The sequence below is a fragment of the Mangifera indica genome, chromosome 15 (assembly GCF_011075055.1).
Source record: "Mangifera indica cultivar Alphonso chromosome 15, CATAS_Mindica_2.1, whole genome shotgun sequence".
Lineage (NCBI taxonomy): Eukaryota > Viridiplantae > Streptophyta > Magnoliopsida > Sapindales > Anacardiaceae > Mangifera > Mangifera indica.
In genome coordinates this window covers 12,728,440-12,743,623 of record NC_058151.1, presented here as the reverse complement: position 1 = coordinate 12,743,623, position 15,184 = coordinate 12,728,440, and the positions used below count along the sequence as shown (strand labels likewise).

Here is a 15,184-nt window from a genome sequence, read left to right as displayed (position 1 = left end):
TGAAACTTAATTTGATTAGTTGATTTAGTTATCGGACTGATGAATTTTTTAAATAAAAGATGGAGCAAACTTTTATCTATGTAATTATTTAATTCAAACATGTCCCAACAATTCTAAAAAGGTTTTCAAATGCCATATTGATCCATTGGATCGGGGATTGGACTCGTAGATGAACCGCGACATGGTTCACCTAGTTTAAAACAATTAAATGACTTTACTACTAAAACTCTACCAGGATTGGCATGACACCGAGTCCCGACCAAATCAGCCAATCCAAGTTTCAAAACAATGGTGAAAGGTCACACCTCATCTCTAGCTATTACTTTAGTGTCTTATGATACAAATGTTTAAGAAAATGTCATGTTGTCGTGAAAATATTTACAAATCCCCAAATGCCTCAATCTACATAAATTCAACCAATTCAAAACTCATTAACATTTTGACCCGTAACGCTATTAGTCATTGCCCTGATTAGTAAATTTGTGTATTATACATGTATTATATACATTTCCTATATTTTACCATTTTAAACACGTTAAGTCGTGTTTTTAAACTTAAAACATATAAAACGCGTATTTTATATACTTGTTAGATTAAACACTTATTAAACATTTGCATTTTACATTATCATATTTTTAATTTTTTCTTTGATAAATAATAAAATAACGTCGTTTTATAAAATACAAGATAATGTCATTTTACATAAAATAATATCATTTTAGGGTTTAGGGGAGAAAATAATATAAAATTTTAGTTTTTTATTATTAGTTAAATAATGATTTTATCTTTAAAACTGACAAATTTAACCGCTCATGGTTGGATGTACGAGATTTTGCAAAATAAAAGGTGAAAACTGGGAAAGAATAAACTTTGGCTGGAAATAAGTGTTTTGGCCTATTTTGAATATACAATTAAGTATTTAGTTTTTGTTGTCTTCTACATTTTGTGAATTTGAAAATAGATTATATATTTGATCTGTAATTACTAATATATTATATTTTATTCAACAATCAATGTTATATGTTACACATTTAATGTGATAATATATCATTATCTAATTAGATTATTTTTAAATAAAAATAAAATATCACTCAATTATATGATGACACATCATCATATATTCAAACATCATTTATATACTCAAAAGTATATCTATATAATATTACTATTATCAGGATATTATTCAGTTTAAACATACAGGTTATTATAATTTTTTTTTTTAATTTTATAATTAAAAATATAGTTTAACAACTTAAAAAACTCATATATTATTTAATTATTTTAATCTTTAACATTTATAATCAATATAAAAAACATAGATAAAGTCAATATCTCTATTTTATTTTACCGATATAAAATTTGCAGAGGGATATCACTCTGCATGGCGATTCAAGATTTTTTATTTAGAAAAAATATCTAAACCTAATCATAATGCAAAACAGTCTGTAGCCACATATTGAAATATCGGATCGAAGACAAACAGAATTCTCTTCACACATCCTCTTCATGCCGGCAGAATTAATTGTGACTCTTAACTAGAAGCATTAATCGTGACAAGAAGCATTAATTGTGAACCAAGATTCAAACCTTCGTGTCAATATCAACACAAGATATTATAAATTTATAATCTACCCTTGAAAGTTTATAGTAGCTGAACATCATTGGAGACTTCTCCCTTTTAATCCCTCTTTAACAGTATTTAGTTGTTATTTCTTGTTGGTTTCTGCTTGGATTGTCACAATAAAGATAATTTTATATATAAAATGTAAGGAGATTTAATTGACGATCATATTAAACTATAGGGATTAGGAATCACCTCCAGATTGATGGAGATGTTCCAGGTGACTGCATGCCCCGCAAATCGGCATCTCTATCTCTAATAATAGTGTTTAGTTTAGTTTATGAAGTCCAAGAGACAAGCAAATACTGAACTGGAGGCCGTGGAAAATTGAGTCCTGGGAAATTGTAATTTGTCATTTCATCTAAACCTTCGGTGTATTAATCTTCTTGGACTTGAACCAGGGACCAAAGTGTTAGTTCTTGCTTGCTGCTGCTATCTTGCCGTTACATATGGTGAGTTTAGCTTGTTCCCCAAACCTCACTTGTACATTCTATTGTTTGTTATCTATATATACATTACTTTAAACAAAAACAAAAAAGTCATTGGAACACCTCACCTATCATTATAAAAAAGGCCAAAGGACTATTTTCCACCCAAAATATCCTTTAATGACAAGTTTTTATCCCATAATTTTAAAAATCTCATTTATCCATTTATAACTAGTTAAAATTAACAAAACTTTAACCTCCATCACATCTTTCATCTCTTTTTCCCCTCTAAACCCTAAAAACTAATCATTTCTCCCATATGTCAAGTTTTAAAAAATAGCATTTCCCCACCCTAGGGTTTAGTTTTCAATCCTCGGCATCCAATAGGCGTCATCACCGGTGACAAAGCTTCCTTGACGCATCACCATGCTCCGACGATCTCTCTCCTCTCATCTAAAATATCAACCGACACAACTCTGGTCTAGAAAGAGACAAAGCTCTTTATCTTTCCAAACGAAGATGAAGACCTCGTCTTCATCTGGGAAGATGAAGTTCTTTGTCTTTCTAGACCAGATTTGCATCAATTAACATTCCAGAGGAGGGGAGAGAAACCTTCAAAGCATGGTGATAAGTAGGGGGAGCTTTGTTGGGGAGATGACATCAAATTTAACGCCGGGGATTGAAAACTAAATCCTAAGGAGAAATGTCATCTTTTAAAACTTGATCTAAAGGGCAAACTTTTAGTTTTTAGAATCTTGGTTGGGGGGGAGGGGGTGGAAAGATTAAATTTTAATTTATTTTTAATATTATAGATAAAATAACGATTTTACTTTTGAAACTAACAGACTTAATCTCCTATAGGTGGGTATTTGAGATTTTCATAGTTAGAATGTGAAATCTTAATATTATAGGATATTTTGGGTAGGAAAAAGTCCTTTGGCCTATAAAAAAAGACAAAGTTTGTTCACAGGAACATACAAAACAGAAAACTAAAATGAGTCCTCCACATATTCTGGCAATTCCTTGTCCAGCACAAGGCCATGTAATTCCTTTGCTGGAGCTTTCACTATGCTTAGTTAACCGTGGCTTCAGAGTTACATTTGTCAACACAGAACAGACTCACAACCGGGTCATCAACGCTTTACAGGAAAATTTTTAGGGAATGGAATCCATCTGGTGTCGGTTCCTGTGGAATGGAACCTGGTGATGATAGAAATGATTTAGGGAAGTTATGCATAGTGATGCCTAAGGTGATGTCTGGTAAGCTGGAAGAGCTCATAGAAGATATAAACAGAATAGAAGAAGAAAAGCTTGTTTGTGTGATTGCTGATGGGTTTATTGGATTTGCTCTCGAAGTTGCGGAGAAGATGAAAATTAAGTGGGCTGCCTTTTGGCCTGCATCAGCCGCTACTCTTGCCTCTTTTTACAGTATTCCGAAGTTGATTGAGGATGGAATCATGGACACTGATGGTAACACACTCTCACTCATTTGGACTCTTTTGTCTCTCCCTCAGCAAGATTCTTCTTTTTAATAAAGTTATACGCACCTACTTTGAATATATAAATAAGTATACATTTTATATGTATGTTCATATGATTGAATAATTTTGAATTAAAAATAAAGCAACTTTCAATCACATGATAATATAAATAAGTGTATACTCATATATATACTCAAAATAAGTATGTATAGTATTGTTCTATTCTTTTATATCATTATAATTAGTATTACTGTTTGTTGAGTCAAGCGTATGATGAAATGTTTCCTTATACTGCTAAATTAAGGGTTAGGTATAATTTGAGCTGGTTCATATTTAAATTGCATAATCTGAGTTTGAGCAAGGGTAGCCTCAGCTCAAAATTGAGTCAATCTAGCTCGACTAGATGAAGTCATCAAAAACTGTTGATAGATTTATCTTGTTTGATGACTTTTTATATTCTTCAATGATTATTCTTCTTATTTATCTCCGACGGCCCATCTTTTTCTTCTCCAATGACCGATCTTCTTCTTTTGGAATAACTTTCCAAAAGTTTATTCGACAAACTCATTGTTGATCATCTGAGTTGAAATCATCTAGAGCTAACCATGTTAGTTTTAAACCAAACTCAAGCTAGTATTTACTTGGAGTGAGATCGATTCAAACCAACTGTTAAGATCTCAAGTGCATAATATGAGATTTGGATTTCATATTAAAAAGTATAAGTACTGGATCTCACCTTAAAGTATGAGTTTCCAATATAGGGTTTATATAGTTTTAAACTCTCTAATCTTGATAGTTTTTTAGATGTAATTCTCACAAGATTTATATACCTCAAAAGCTAGTTATTAGGATTGAAGTGCCCAAAGGCCAAAACTATATAAACCTTATATCAAAAGTTCATACTTTTTAATATAAGATCCAAGTCTCACACCTTACACTTGAAATTCTAATATAACACCATACTTTAGAGCTCTGGCACTCATGCAAGCTAGTTCTGTACTAGTTCCTTGCTCGCCTAGGCAAACACTGTAATATCAATGTCACCACATGCGTCACACAATTACAACTAAAAGATGTGATGGTGGTTCTGATACCAAATAATAAAACCCCTAAGAAGCAAGATAGAGGTGCGATCACTTCGAGGAGATTACCTCCAAATTGGCCCAAGGTTTAGAATTATGTTCTATTGCTTGAGAAAAATAGTCAAAAGGTATTGCACATATGTAGTTTCTAATACTTTGTCAACTAGGATTTGTATTACTTGGTAAATAACAATAGAAAATATAATACTCATGCTATAATTACGGTAAATTAAAGTAGGATTCTAATCCCTAAAATTAAGAAATCCTAACATGCACCCCTAACTCAAGTGTTTGTTTCATTTGTGATCCATGTCTTTAATTATTGTGTACAAATTGTTTCTAGGAACACCAATCAAGGAACAAATGATTCAAATGGCACACGATATACCTGAAATCGACAGCACAAATTTTATTCGGTACAATGTTAGAGGCGACCTAGCCCAAAAGACAAATTTTGACTACATATGCAAGAACACAGAAGCTATGAAAGTAGCAGATACCGTAATCGGCAACTCAACCTATGATTTTGAACCTGTAGCATTCAACTTGGTTCCAAATATGCTTCCAATTGGACCTCTTTTGGCAAGCAACAGACAAGGGAATTCAACAGGATACTTCTGGAAAGAAGACTTAGCTTGCCTGAAATGGCTTGATCAGCAGCAGCCTAACTCAGTCATTTATGTTGCATTTGGCAGCTTCACCGTTTTAGACAAGATCCAATTCCAAGAGCTAGCGTTGGGGCTTGAACTTGCAAACAAGCCATTCTTATGGGTTGTGAGGCCAGACATTACTGACGATGCAAATGAAACCTACCCAGAAGGCTTTACAAAAAGGGTAGCCAATCGTGGAAAAATGGTTGGTTGGGCACCTCAACAGAAGGTTCTAAGTCAACCTTCCCTTGCCTGTTTCATGAGCCATTGTGGTTGGAATTCCACCATGGAAGGAGTAAGCAATGGGCTTCCTTTCTTGTGCTGGCCATACTTTTGTGACCAGTTCATTAATGAGAGCTACGTTTGTGATATTTGGAAGGTGGGATTGAGGTTTAAAAGAGACGAAAGTGGTATCATAACACGAGAAGAAATTAAAAGTAAGATAGATCAAGTAACTGGTGATGGAAAATTTAAAGCAAGAGCTTTGGCACTCAAGGAAACTGCCATAGAAACTGTTAAAGAAGGAGGTCAATCGAACAAGTGTTTCAACAATTTCATTGAATGGATCAAGGCATAGGAACTTGCCACAAGACACAGCTGATCATAATGGATCTTTTTGAAGGAAAGTAAAACACATTGCCGACTTCTACCATTACAATCAGGGTTTTAGTTTCATCGTGTATTTCTCTTTTATCATATATTAGAAGTCCTTATTTTGTTTTTTTTTTCCAATTGTAGTAATCTTTTGCATTGCGAGGCACTATGAACATCGTATCATTTTCTTCCAGTACCTTTGCTTCCACAGGGGCCATGTGAATTATTTACCTGAGTTCTTAGTATGCTTGGTCAAGCATGGCTTCAAGAGTCACATATGTAAAATCTATAAAATTTAACGTACATACTAACTCAAGAACCAACTTGCATGATCTCCTACTAACGCCTCCCTGAGCATAAGACTTAACTACCACCTAAGCCCACCTTACTTTTAAGAATGAATTAATAGTGAGACCATCTGAATATTTATAAAATAGATGGGCATAAACATTGTTATACATAGAATCAGATTCAAATTGACTCAATACACTATAAAATTAAAGTTATATATACATATTTTTAATACGTTAGTTAAATACACAAATGATGTGTTATCATATAGTTAAATAATTTTAAATTAAAGATATGATAACACTCAATCACATAATAACACATCATATGTATGTCTAAATTATATATCAAAAATACATATATATAACATTTCTCATACAATAAAAGTTTCTTTTAGCAATACTCGTGTAACCACATCCAAATGGCAATAAGCCACTCTGAAAGGACAAGCTACAAAGACAACAATCAAACATATCTCTTACACTTAAATCAACCTGGCCTGCAGGTAAAAGTTCCCCCCCTAAAGGCAGCAACATAACGGATTGCAATACTCTCTTATTCTGTGTTTATAGGCAATCAATAACTTATCCTGTTATTATCTCACTTCTATATGAAATGAAAAATAATTTAAATTTGAAATTAAATTTAAATGTAACATATAAAATAGTGATATTACTTCTAATCTTATAAATAAAAGATTATGCGAAGGTCAGAGGGCATATCCCAAAGCTGGTGACATTGGGGATTCAATATTCTCCTAAGCAAGAACAATGTAAATTATTTCAATAGCTTATATAACATCACATTTTATTTTCCTTTTTTGTTTATAGACCTGCCAATTGAACTTGGCAATCAATAATTGTTGATCACTTGATAAAGTACAGTGCGCAATTAACAATCCAGGATGAATTGGAACAGTAAAAATAAAAGGCATATGAAATTAATCGAGCAGTGAGTTACATTGATAAATAAATTCAACCCATTGAAAAAACTCAACAACTTTTCCAAATTCCGCACAGTTTAGGCACTAAAGCGTGCAAATGCACTTTCTTATGTCTGCCCCTTCCTGTGTTAGTTTACTGTATTCTCAGCTCAGAGAACGACTTGATCTTACAGAAAAGTAGCAAGAAAATGCATGTGATTTACTTTATTCTCTGTGCAATTATATATACGAGAAATCATGGCATGCTTTAATTTTTTCCCAAAAGGAAAGAGAAGAACGATGGGTTGCTTTAATCATATATATAATATTTTATATCTAGTTTCCATGCATATGGCTCTTAATTATTTTGAAGTTCTCAGTTTATTGCATGAAGAAGGTTAGAAGTTAGAACAGTCTCTAATATTGGGATTCCTGAAACAAATTTTTTTGTGGTAATTCTTGACAAAATTAATTGCATATAGGAAAGGCAACGGGGAAGGGCAAGGAAGGGATCTCAGTCCTCATCTCTGCTCCCGCAAGGGATATCAATCCTCATCTCCGTTATGGGAATGACAAATATTCCTCGTTCGCTTCTTGCAAAGAAAAATTCTCTCCTTATCTTTTCTCTGTCCTTATCTCCGTCTTCACGAAGAAAAATCTTCTCTTCGTATCCTCTAAACACAACATAAATATATTAAATAATAAAATTGACTAAAATTAAAATCAATCCACTATTTCAAATATCACAAATATTATATATTAACATACACAACAAAAATATAAATAAATTTAAAAACATAAATAATCTAAAATTATAAAGATATGTTAGTATTTTAAATAAATATATTAGTATAAATGGATGAGGATAGGGACGGGAATGAGAGTGGGGAGGGTACACATGTATCATTATCTCTGGCTTATCCCTAATTGTGGGGATATTTTTTGTCCCCGTCTCTATTTCTTTTAAGGAATCCTCTCTCCGTTAGAGTCGAAAAAGATTGGAGATCCTAATTCAGATCAAAATTATTATCTCTAATTGCATGTAGTATCAATGAACAGGCTAAAATTTTGCAGCTTACCATCGCTATCATACTTATTATAGTCATTGTCATCGTCATTATCTCTAATTTATGGCAGAGGGAGACAGAAGAAGGAGCTCTCTTCTATGCTGGTGATGATTGATGAGTAGAAGAGAGGAAACCCATTTCTCATGTTGATTTTCCTTTACTTATTATAATGATAGAGTTATGATCTTTAATTTCTTTTTGTCTGATACGTTATGAGAGGCACAGCTTTATTTTTAATATTAATTTTATTGATTTCTCTTTACTTCTAGGGATTGATATTGCTTCTGTTATTGCTGTTGTGTCTTTTATTAGCCTTTGAAAAAGGATAGAAAGAACCCTAGAAACATGAAATGGTAAAAAATCTAGCAAGTCAGGATCAGAGCTAATTAAACCAATTAATTAATGTTTTACAGTGAATAATGGAAAGATGGAAGAGATAGGAAAGCTGCATATCCTCTCTGCCATGAAAGAATCAAACCATACTCATATATACATCAACCAGTAAACATAAATACAGCTAGTTTTGTTGTACTCTCTGTCTTTTCCTTTGCATCTTCCTTCACGAATATTGAGTAGCTTTCTCTGCTATGAACTTTTAAATAATTTCTTATCTGTGAACTCTTCCAATACCTCGGGAGACTCAGAGAGAAGATAACTCAAGCAAAGGTTTCAAATTGAAACAGTGAAAATTGGTTCCACAATATAGCATTTGTAGTAAGAAACAGTGTTTTCTCTTTAGGCATGCAGTAAATTTGTAAAGATCGGCCTGGATTACTATAGCTCGGAGTATTATGAACCAAATTATATAACTTTTACATTATTTAAGTTAAACTTAATTTTGAAACTCCTTCATTTTGAAATTTGTTAGAAGCTTTTGTAAATTCATTTTTTTCTCGATCCAATCATGGGGAAGACCAGTGATAGTAAGCCTATGTCAATTTGAATATAAATATATTTAATTCGATGAAGAATTGGGAACATTCCACTCCATTTATTAGTTCTTAGTAATCAATTTTCCTTCTGTTTTCAGCATATCAAGACCTTGAAAGTAAGAGCAATTAATAGGACTGTGGCTTCAAGCTCTGTTGATATGGCACAAGTCTCACCCTTTGGTCAATATTATCTTGAACTGCACAAGTCTCACCCTTTGGTCAATATTATCTTGAACTGCACAAGTCTGTCATGGGCAATGGAGTCGTGAATTTCAGGCTGAAACTAGATTAGATGATTCAGTTCGAAGGGTTGGACCGATCTCTTACAGAGATATGCAAAACATTTTAATGCTTTTTTTGTTTTAATTTCCTTATTATAATCAACATTTGAATGCTTTTGTTTCAATATCGATGATAAAACACATTTCATAACTTTAGATGAATGAAGAAGACTTGTGTCTGGAATCTGGGGACCATTTAGTTGGCAATAATGGAGTCCTTGCTTTGGATCAGCAATCTGAATGGTGTGTGAAACTTTTCTACTGCTCACTCTTGAGATGCCCACCATCACTGCTACTATTTGTTAATTTAGACTTTAGAAAGAAGAAAAAGAGAGTCTGCAAAACCCTAAAAGCTTCTCCCCCATCTCTTTCCCCCAGCAAAACAACCAGGACGGTGCTTCTCTCTCTCTCTCTCTCTCTCTCTGTGACATAAGTAGGGACTAAGAAGCTTTTGAAGAAGCATCAGTTAAAAGTTAAAACACAAGAAGGCCAGCTTCCAGTATACTTTTATGATTAATAATCCCTCTTCCTTTCAGAAACAACTTGTGCTACGTACACTGCTAACTACAGTTAGGCTTTCTAGTGTTAATTTACCTTTTCTCAAGATGAAAATGATTTCAAGAAATTAATATGATGACTTTGTATGCTTCTGCAGAGAAAAAGCAAGAAATTCTCTGAGAAAAAAAAATACGGAGAGAAATAATATTTTTTCTTCTGCAGATAGCCCAATTATCCTTTCGAATATTAACCAGTCTTTGAAAAATCATTTTCTATTTTGTTATATGTGTCCTGTGTCCTCTCATCAGTTGGCTGTATGTTGTATTTTCTATATTATATTTTAGGCATATATCATTTTCTGATAGCTTGGATTTTGGTACCCCAAAACATCCAAAAATAAAATCTTTCTTTGTGCTCTTGTTACTACATGAGATCGGGCGAGCTAATTTTCAATATAGAAATTCTATTTAATTATACAAAATGGATCGATGAGAATACCATTTACTTTTGTTGGTTTCAAGGGTAAGGAATATTACATTGTTTTGATCTGGCAAAGTAAAGCTCATAAATTCTGTCTCGATCTGAAAGTTTGAATAGTAAAAAAGAAGGATGTGCAAGTATGAGAAAATACGTTTAAAATCTACCTAAAATCAAATTCTTGATTTATCTAGTATAGTTTATCTATTTGATGTTATCGATTCATTTCTAAAGTAAAGATATGACTAAAGTAAAGTTTCTTTGTTAAAAGAAAAAGTTTATAAATTCTAAATTAAAATAAAACAAAGAACTCATTTTCAAATTTTACTCAATTTGGCTGAAATCAATTAATTTCCACCATCATAGACTTAAGATCAACTATTTAGCTTCATTCTACTTGTTATCCTACCATTAGTGGTTGGATTTTGTGCTTATTTAATAAGATAGCTATGTCATAAAACCAAATTTCAGAGGTAAGCTTTGTAGGGTTTTGAAACTGGGATCCACATGAGTAAGATCCCTATGATTGAACGAAGTGAAATCCATGTTGGATTTTCTAGACCCTTTCAAAAAAATATATATTATATGAAGAATTAAACTCTCATACGTCTCTATTCACTTTCCAAATGTTACAAAAGAACCAATAAATATTCCATTGCAGTTGTCATCCTTTACCTTCAACACTACAACTTGCTCCATGCATATCTCTCTGAAGGAAAAGCTGTGTGGTCCTCTTTTAATAGTAAAACTGGGTGGATGTTTTAAAGAAAATTACGTGTTTTGGTCCCTCAACTATAAGGCAACTTCTCAGTGTTTTCTGTTGCTATCAAAGACACGTCAACATGACAGTGCTCTTGGAGTCTAGGCCACAATTTTTCAACCGCATGAAGGGAACTTATCCCAAATTGATAATTTCTTTATTGTACTGCCTTTCAAATCTTCTCCTCCATGTGAAGATCATTTAGCTGCTGATGGATCAGTTTAGCTTCTCCTGTATATGGTTTGTATTTAGACACCCTTCTATATCATATCACAATTGATATCTAGATAGTTACGCCTCTTCCATTATTTAATGTGTTTGGCAGGATGTTTTATTCCAAACTCTTTTAAGTCAAATTCTTCACGTTGTCTCATTAGTCTTAATTTGTGGCATTTTGTATGTGTTACACGTTTAACAAAAAGAAATATTATATATATATAATTTTGAATATCTAATTAGATATTTGAATAATATATTTTCATGTGATTATGTGTTATTTTATTTTGATTTAAAATTATTCAATCATATAATGACATATCATTTGAATACACAATCATATATTGTTTAACGAATGCTTTTGTATATTGATCACATGAAAATATCTTTGTACTAGGCGTGCATTCATCAACCCCATGTGAAAGTTTCAGCTGCAAACCCTTTTGTAGTTGTCGATAAAGCATGCCATGCCACTTTACAAAATGGCAGCATTCATGGTCCCCCGTATAAATTACAGAGTTTAGCGCATAAAGAGAGATAATTAAGTTTCTAAAACATGTATAAACCTCCAATTAAGCACACATGTTGGGACCTTAACAAAGAAAGATTAGCCTAATGGTTTCATTGAAACAATGATTGAACAATATGCGTTATGAAGAAGATGATAAGATTTCATTTACGACATTTATTGCTCGATGGTGAAACGGTACTCGTGGCAGCATTTGAGCCTTTGCTTTTTGTTCAATTCTTCTGTGTGGAGCATGGTCGGTTGAATTGCGGCATCTTCCTTTCTCATGTGCTTCAACTTTCATTAATAAGTTTATTCGCTAGCTGCAATTAAAATCAAAATTCAAACTTGAATTACATGTATACCAAATTCTAAAGAGGAGCTAGTTCTATTGTTTGCTTCTTTTTTTTTTTTTGGTTTGTCTTCTTTTCATGAATCAAAGGATACTTCAGGGAGAAACTCTTGAAGCAAAATCGGTACGAAAACATAGGTAGAGATGTATATGTTATAACTGCTAGTTCAGCAACATATGCATCAATAATGAGAGACATAAAATGATTTCAAGTTCCAAAGATCAAGCAGATTCTTCCACAAAACCGGAAGGAAATGCAAGAGATGGCAAGATGATTAAGGCTTCATCTAGTACTACTTCATCTCCATGGTTAAGGTTGAAGGATCCAAGAATTGTGCGTGTTTCGCGAGCTTTTGGAGGTAAAGACAGGCATAGCAAAGTTTGTACCATAAGAGGATTGAGAGATAGGCGAGTGAGGCTTTCTGTGCCCACTGCTATTCAGTTGTATGATCTTCAAGATAGACTTGGACTTAATCAACCAAGCAAAGTTGTTGATTGGTTGCTCAACCAGGCGAAGCATGAAATTGATGAACTGCCGCCCCTCCCAGTGCAACCAGGGAATTTGGGTCTAACCTATCAGCAAGAAGGGTTTAGGATCAATAGCAGTGTCAATCGGGAAGATGGAGACGAAGGATTGCCCAGATCAAATACAATCTGGGGTTCTAACGCTCTTTGGAGGGCTAAATCAAAAGAAACTGCACGGGAAGCAGCAATAAATGGGAAAGAAAATTGGACAAAGGGAACTCAAAAGGAGAAGCAAGGTGCTAATGAAGGGCAAGCAGCAGAAGTTTCTTCAATCAACTTCTTACCTAGACCCCACAATTCTTCCTTATCAGGCTTGTTGAATACTGTTGTGCCTTATGGTTCATATTCAAATTTTCCTTTGTCTCATCAATTAGGAAGTCATCACGGATTTACATCCCAAACAGAAGAGCTTCATAACTTCAATGCTGTGCCATTGCCATCCACATTGTCTCTATCATCCGGCTCTCAGATTTTGGTAACACCGCAACAACTCTTCCCTTCACATGTTACAGCTTCTGTTCAGATTGATCCGCGACAAATCAACCAGTTTCAAATGTTGAGCTCCAGTAGTTCACACAACCTCTCTTCAAATTCTCTTTCCCCACCTTTACAATCCATAAGCCAGTCCATGAGACCCTTCCATTTTAGTATGACTCCTATGCTTCTTCCTTCTCACAGCAACAGCGGTAGCCAGTCAGAAAAGGACCAAGAGTTTCCTTCTAAATAAGAAACATGAAAGCATTACAGGAATTGATGGAAAAGGCAATAAATCTCCCTCTTTTAAAGAAACAAGCATGGTTCAAAATATGTGATTCAGAAGAAAGGCACAGGTACTGTTCTTCAAATCAGTTTATTCTTAGTTAACTTATTCCACTTTGCAGAACAAATCATAAATATTTATATGCAGACAGTCTCATATTATATATATGGAGCATCTGAAAGAAAGATGAGGTTAAGGATTTGTCCACCTTTACAATGTTTGTAGAAGTGTGTTTGTTCATGTATATGCCATGATCATTATTATTAGTTTGCTTTATGTTTTTAGGTGCATATATTCAAGCTCATGTGAGATAGCTAGTATGTTCCACTTCTCCATTTAACTCTCCCAAGAACCCTTAAGAGTTATAGTTTCAGAACCCCGAAGAAGAAGGAGAAAAAATGTTTATTTTCCTTTCAGAAAGAACATATTCTGATAACTGTAATTTAGTAGATTAATTCTTTGAGCTTCTTAGGGAATGCAATGAAGAATATACAGGCATGCACTGTCAACTTTTACACTGGTACCAACAAGATAAGGGATCAAGATATACTAGGGTTAGAGCATAAATTGAGAAGACTGCAAACTTGTGGTCCTTGCATGCATAGTGAAATGAAAAACTACATAAGAGAAGATAAAGAAGCAAATTAGAGATGTAGACTTGGAAGTCTTGTTCTTTATATTCCCACATGCTTTTCATCTGAGGCCCCATAGTTTTTAGCTTAAAGCATGATTGATGATTCTCTTGAATAAGTTTGATCAGTTTCATGCAAACAATTAGTTTGGAACATGAAAGTAGAGATGAACAGATTAATTCTGAAGCCTTTTTTTTGTTTTTTTCCCTTTTTTCATGAACTAGTCTTGTAATAGGTAGGCATGCAAGAGTATGTATACCTTGCGCTGGAGGTGAAAATCTGACATGTTCTGGGTAAATCTTAATTGCTTAACCTAGACTTGCAACATCATAAAGCCTCAATCACCATCTATTCCCTAAAAACTGCATTCATATTACTTAAAACAATGTCATATTTACTCAATTTTGAATACACAATAAGTATTTAATATCATCGTATGATTAAATATTACTATATTTTTTAATTTAAAATTACTCGATCATAAGATGATATATCATCTAAGTATCAAATTAAATACTAAAAATTAGACATATATAATTAATTGTATTACGTAAGTGTATCCTATGTTTTTAAAACTTAGAAACTCCATGCTTAACCCTACAAGAAATTTGATTATTGTGATTAAAAAAATTTTGACAAAATATATTTTGTCAAAATAAAATAGGTTATTGTGATAAATATTGAACATTTGTCACTATATTTATTAAGTAATATGATTTCAAGGATTGTAATAAGTTGTGACGAATGTTCATAATTATTCTTCTAATTGCATATGTGCATGCATTGTAGTTGATGTTGAATTGCTATGTGTGGGGGTGGATTCGAGCCAATTCGGCTCAATGTTTGACTTCAATAAGTCAAATTTGAGTTTTTCACTGACTTTTCTTCTTCTTCAATTTCCTCTTCATTGATTTCTTTGATGACATTTATTTTTCTTCTTTATCTCCGTCTCTAGTGACTTCTTTTTCTTATCCTTTACACTTTCTGGTAGTTTTTCTAGCAAACTCATGTTAATTCAAATGAGCTCATATTAACCTTTATTCGGATTCAACTCAGCTTGAATCCACCCCTAATGGTCAAAAATGCCTCAAATCCTATTTTATATGC

General features: G+C 33.2%; 1 protein-coding gene and 1 pseudogene across 3 annotated transcripts; both read left to right on the top strand.

The window, feature by feature from the left end:
• Positions 1 to 3,031: 3,031 nt before the first annotated feature.
• Positions 3,032 to 6,082, top strand: LOC123197708 (annotated as a pseudogene).
• Positions 6,083 to 11,979: 5,897 nt separating this feature from the next.
• Positions 11,980 to 14,404, top strand: LOC123197365 (transcription factor TCP13-like). 3 transcript variants are annotated; one of them, XM_044611626.1, is made up of 2 exons: positions 11,980 to 13,515; positions 14,302 to 14,404. In XM_044611626.1, exon 1 carries the CDS (start codon positions 12,363 to 12,365, stop codon positions 13,410 to 13,412), a length of 1,050 nt encoding a protein of 349 aa, XP_044467561.1. In that variant the 5' UTR covers positions 11,980 to 12,362; the 3' UTR covers positions 13,413 to 13,515; positions 14,302 to 14,404. The 3 variants fall into 3 exon arrangements, with proteins under 3 accessions (XP_044467561.1, XP_044467560.1, XP_044467559.1); XM_044611625.1 differs by lacking the exon at positions 14,302 to 14,404 and adding an exon at positions 13,918 to 14,151; XM_044611624.1 differs by lacking the exon at positions 14,302 to 14,404 and adding an exon at positions 13,731 to 13,908 and having other exon boundaries at positions 11,981 to 13,515.
• Positions 14,405 to 15,184: the final 780 nt, after the last annotated feature.

Bases quoted from the DNA above. Each gene is read 5' to 3' on its own strand.
- LOC123197365 (XM_044611626.1), top strand. From the start codon at position 12,363: ATGATTTCAAGTTCCAAAGATCAAGCAGATTCTTCCACAAAACCGGAA.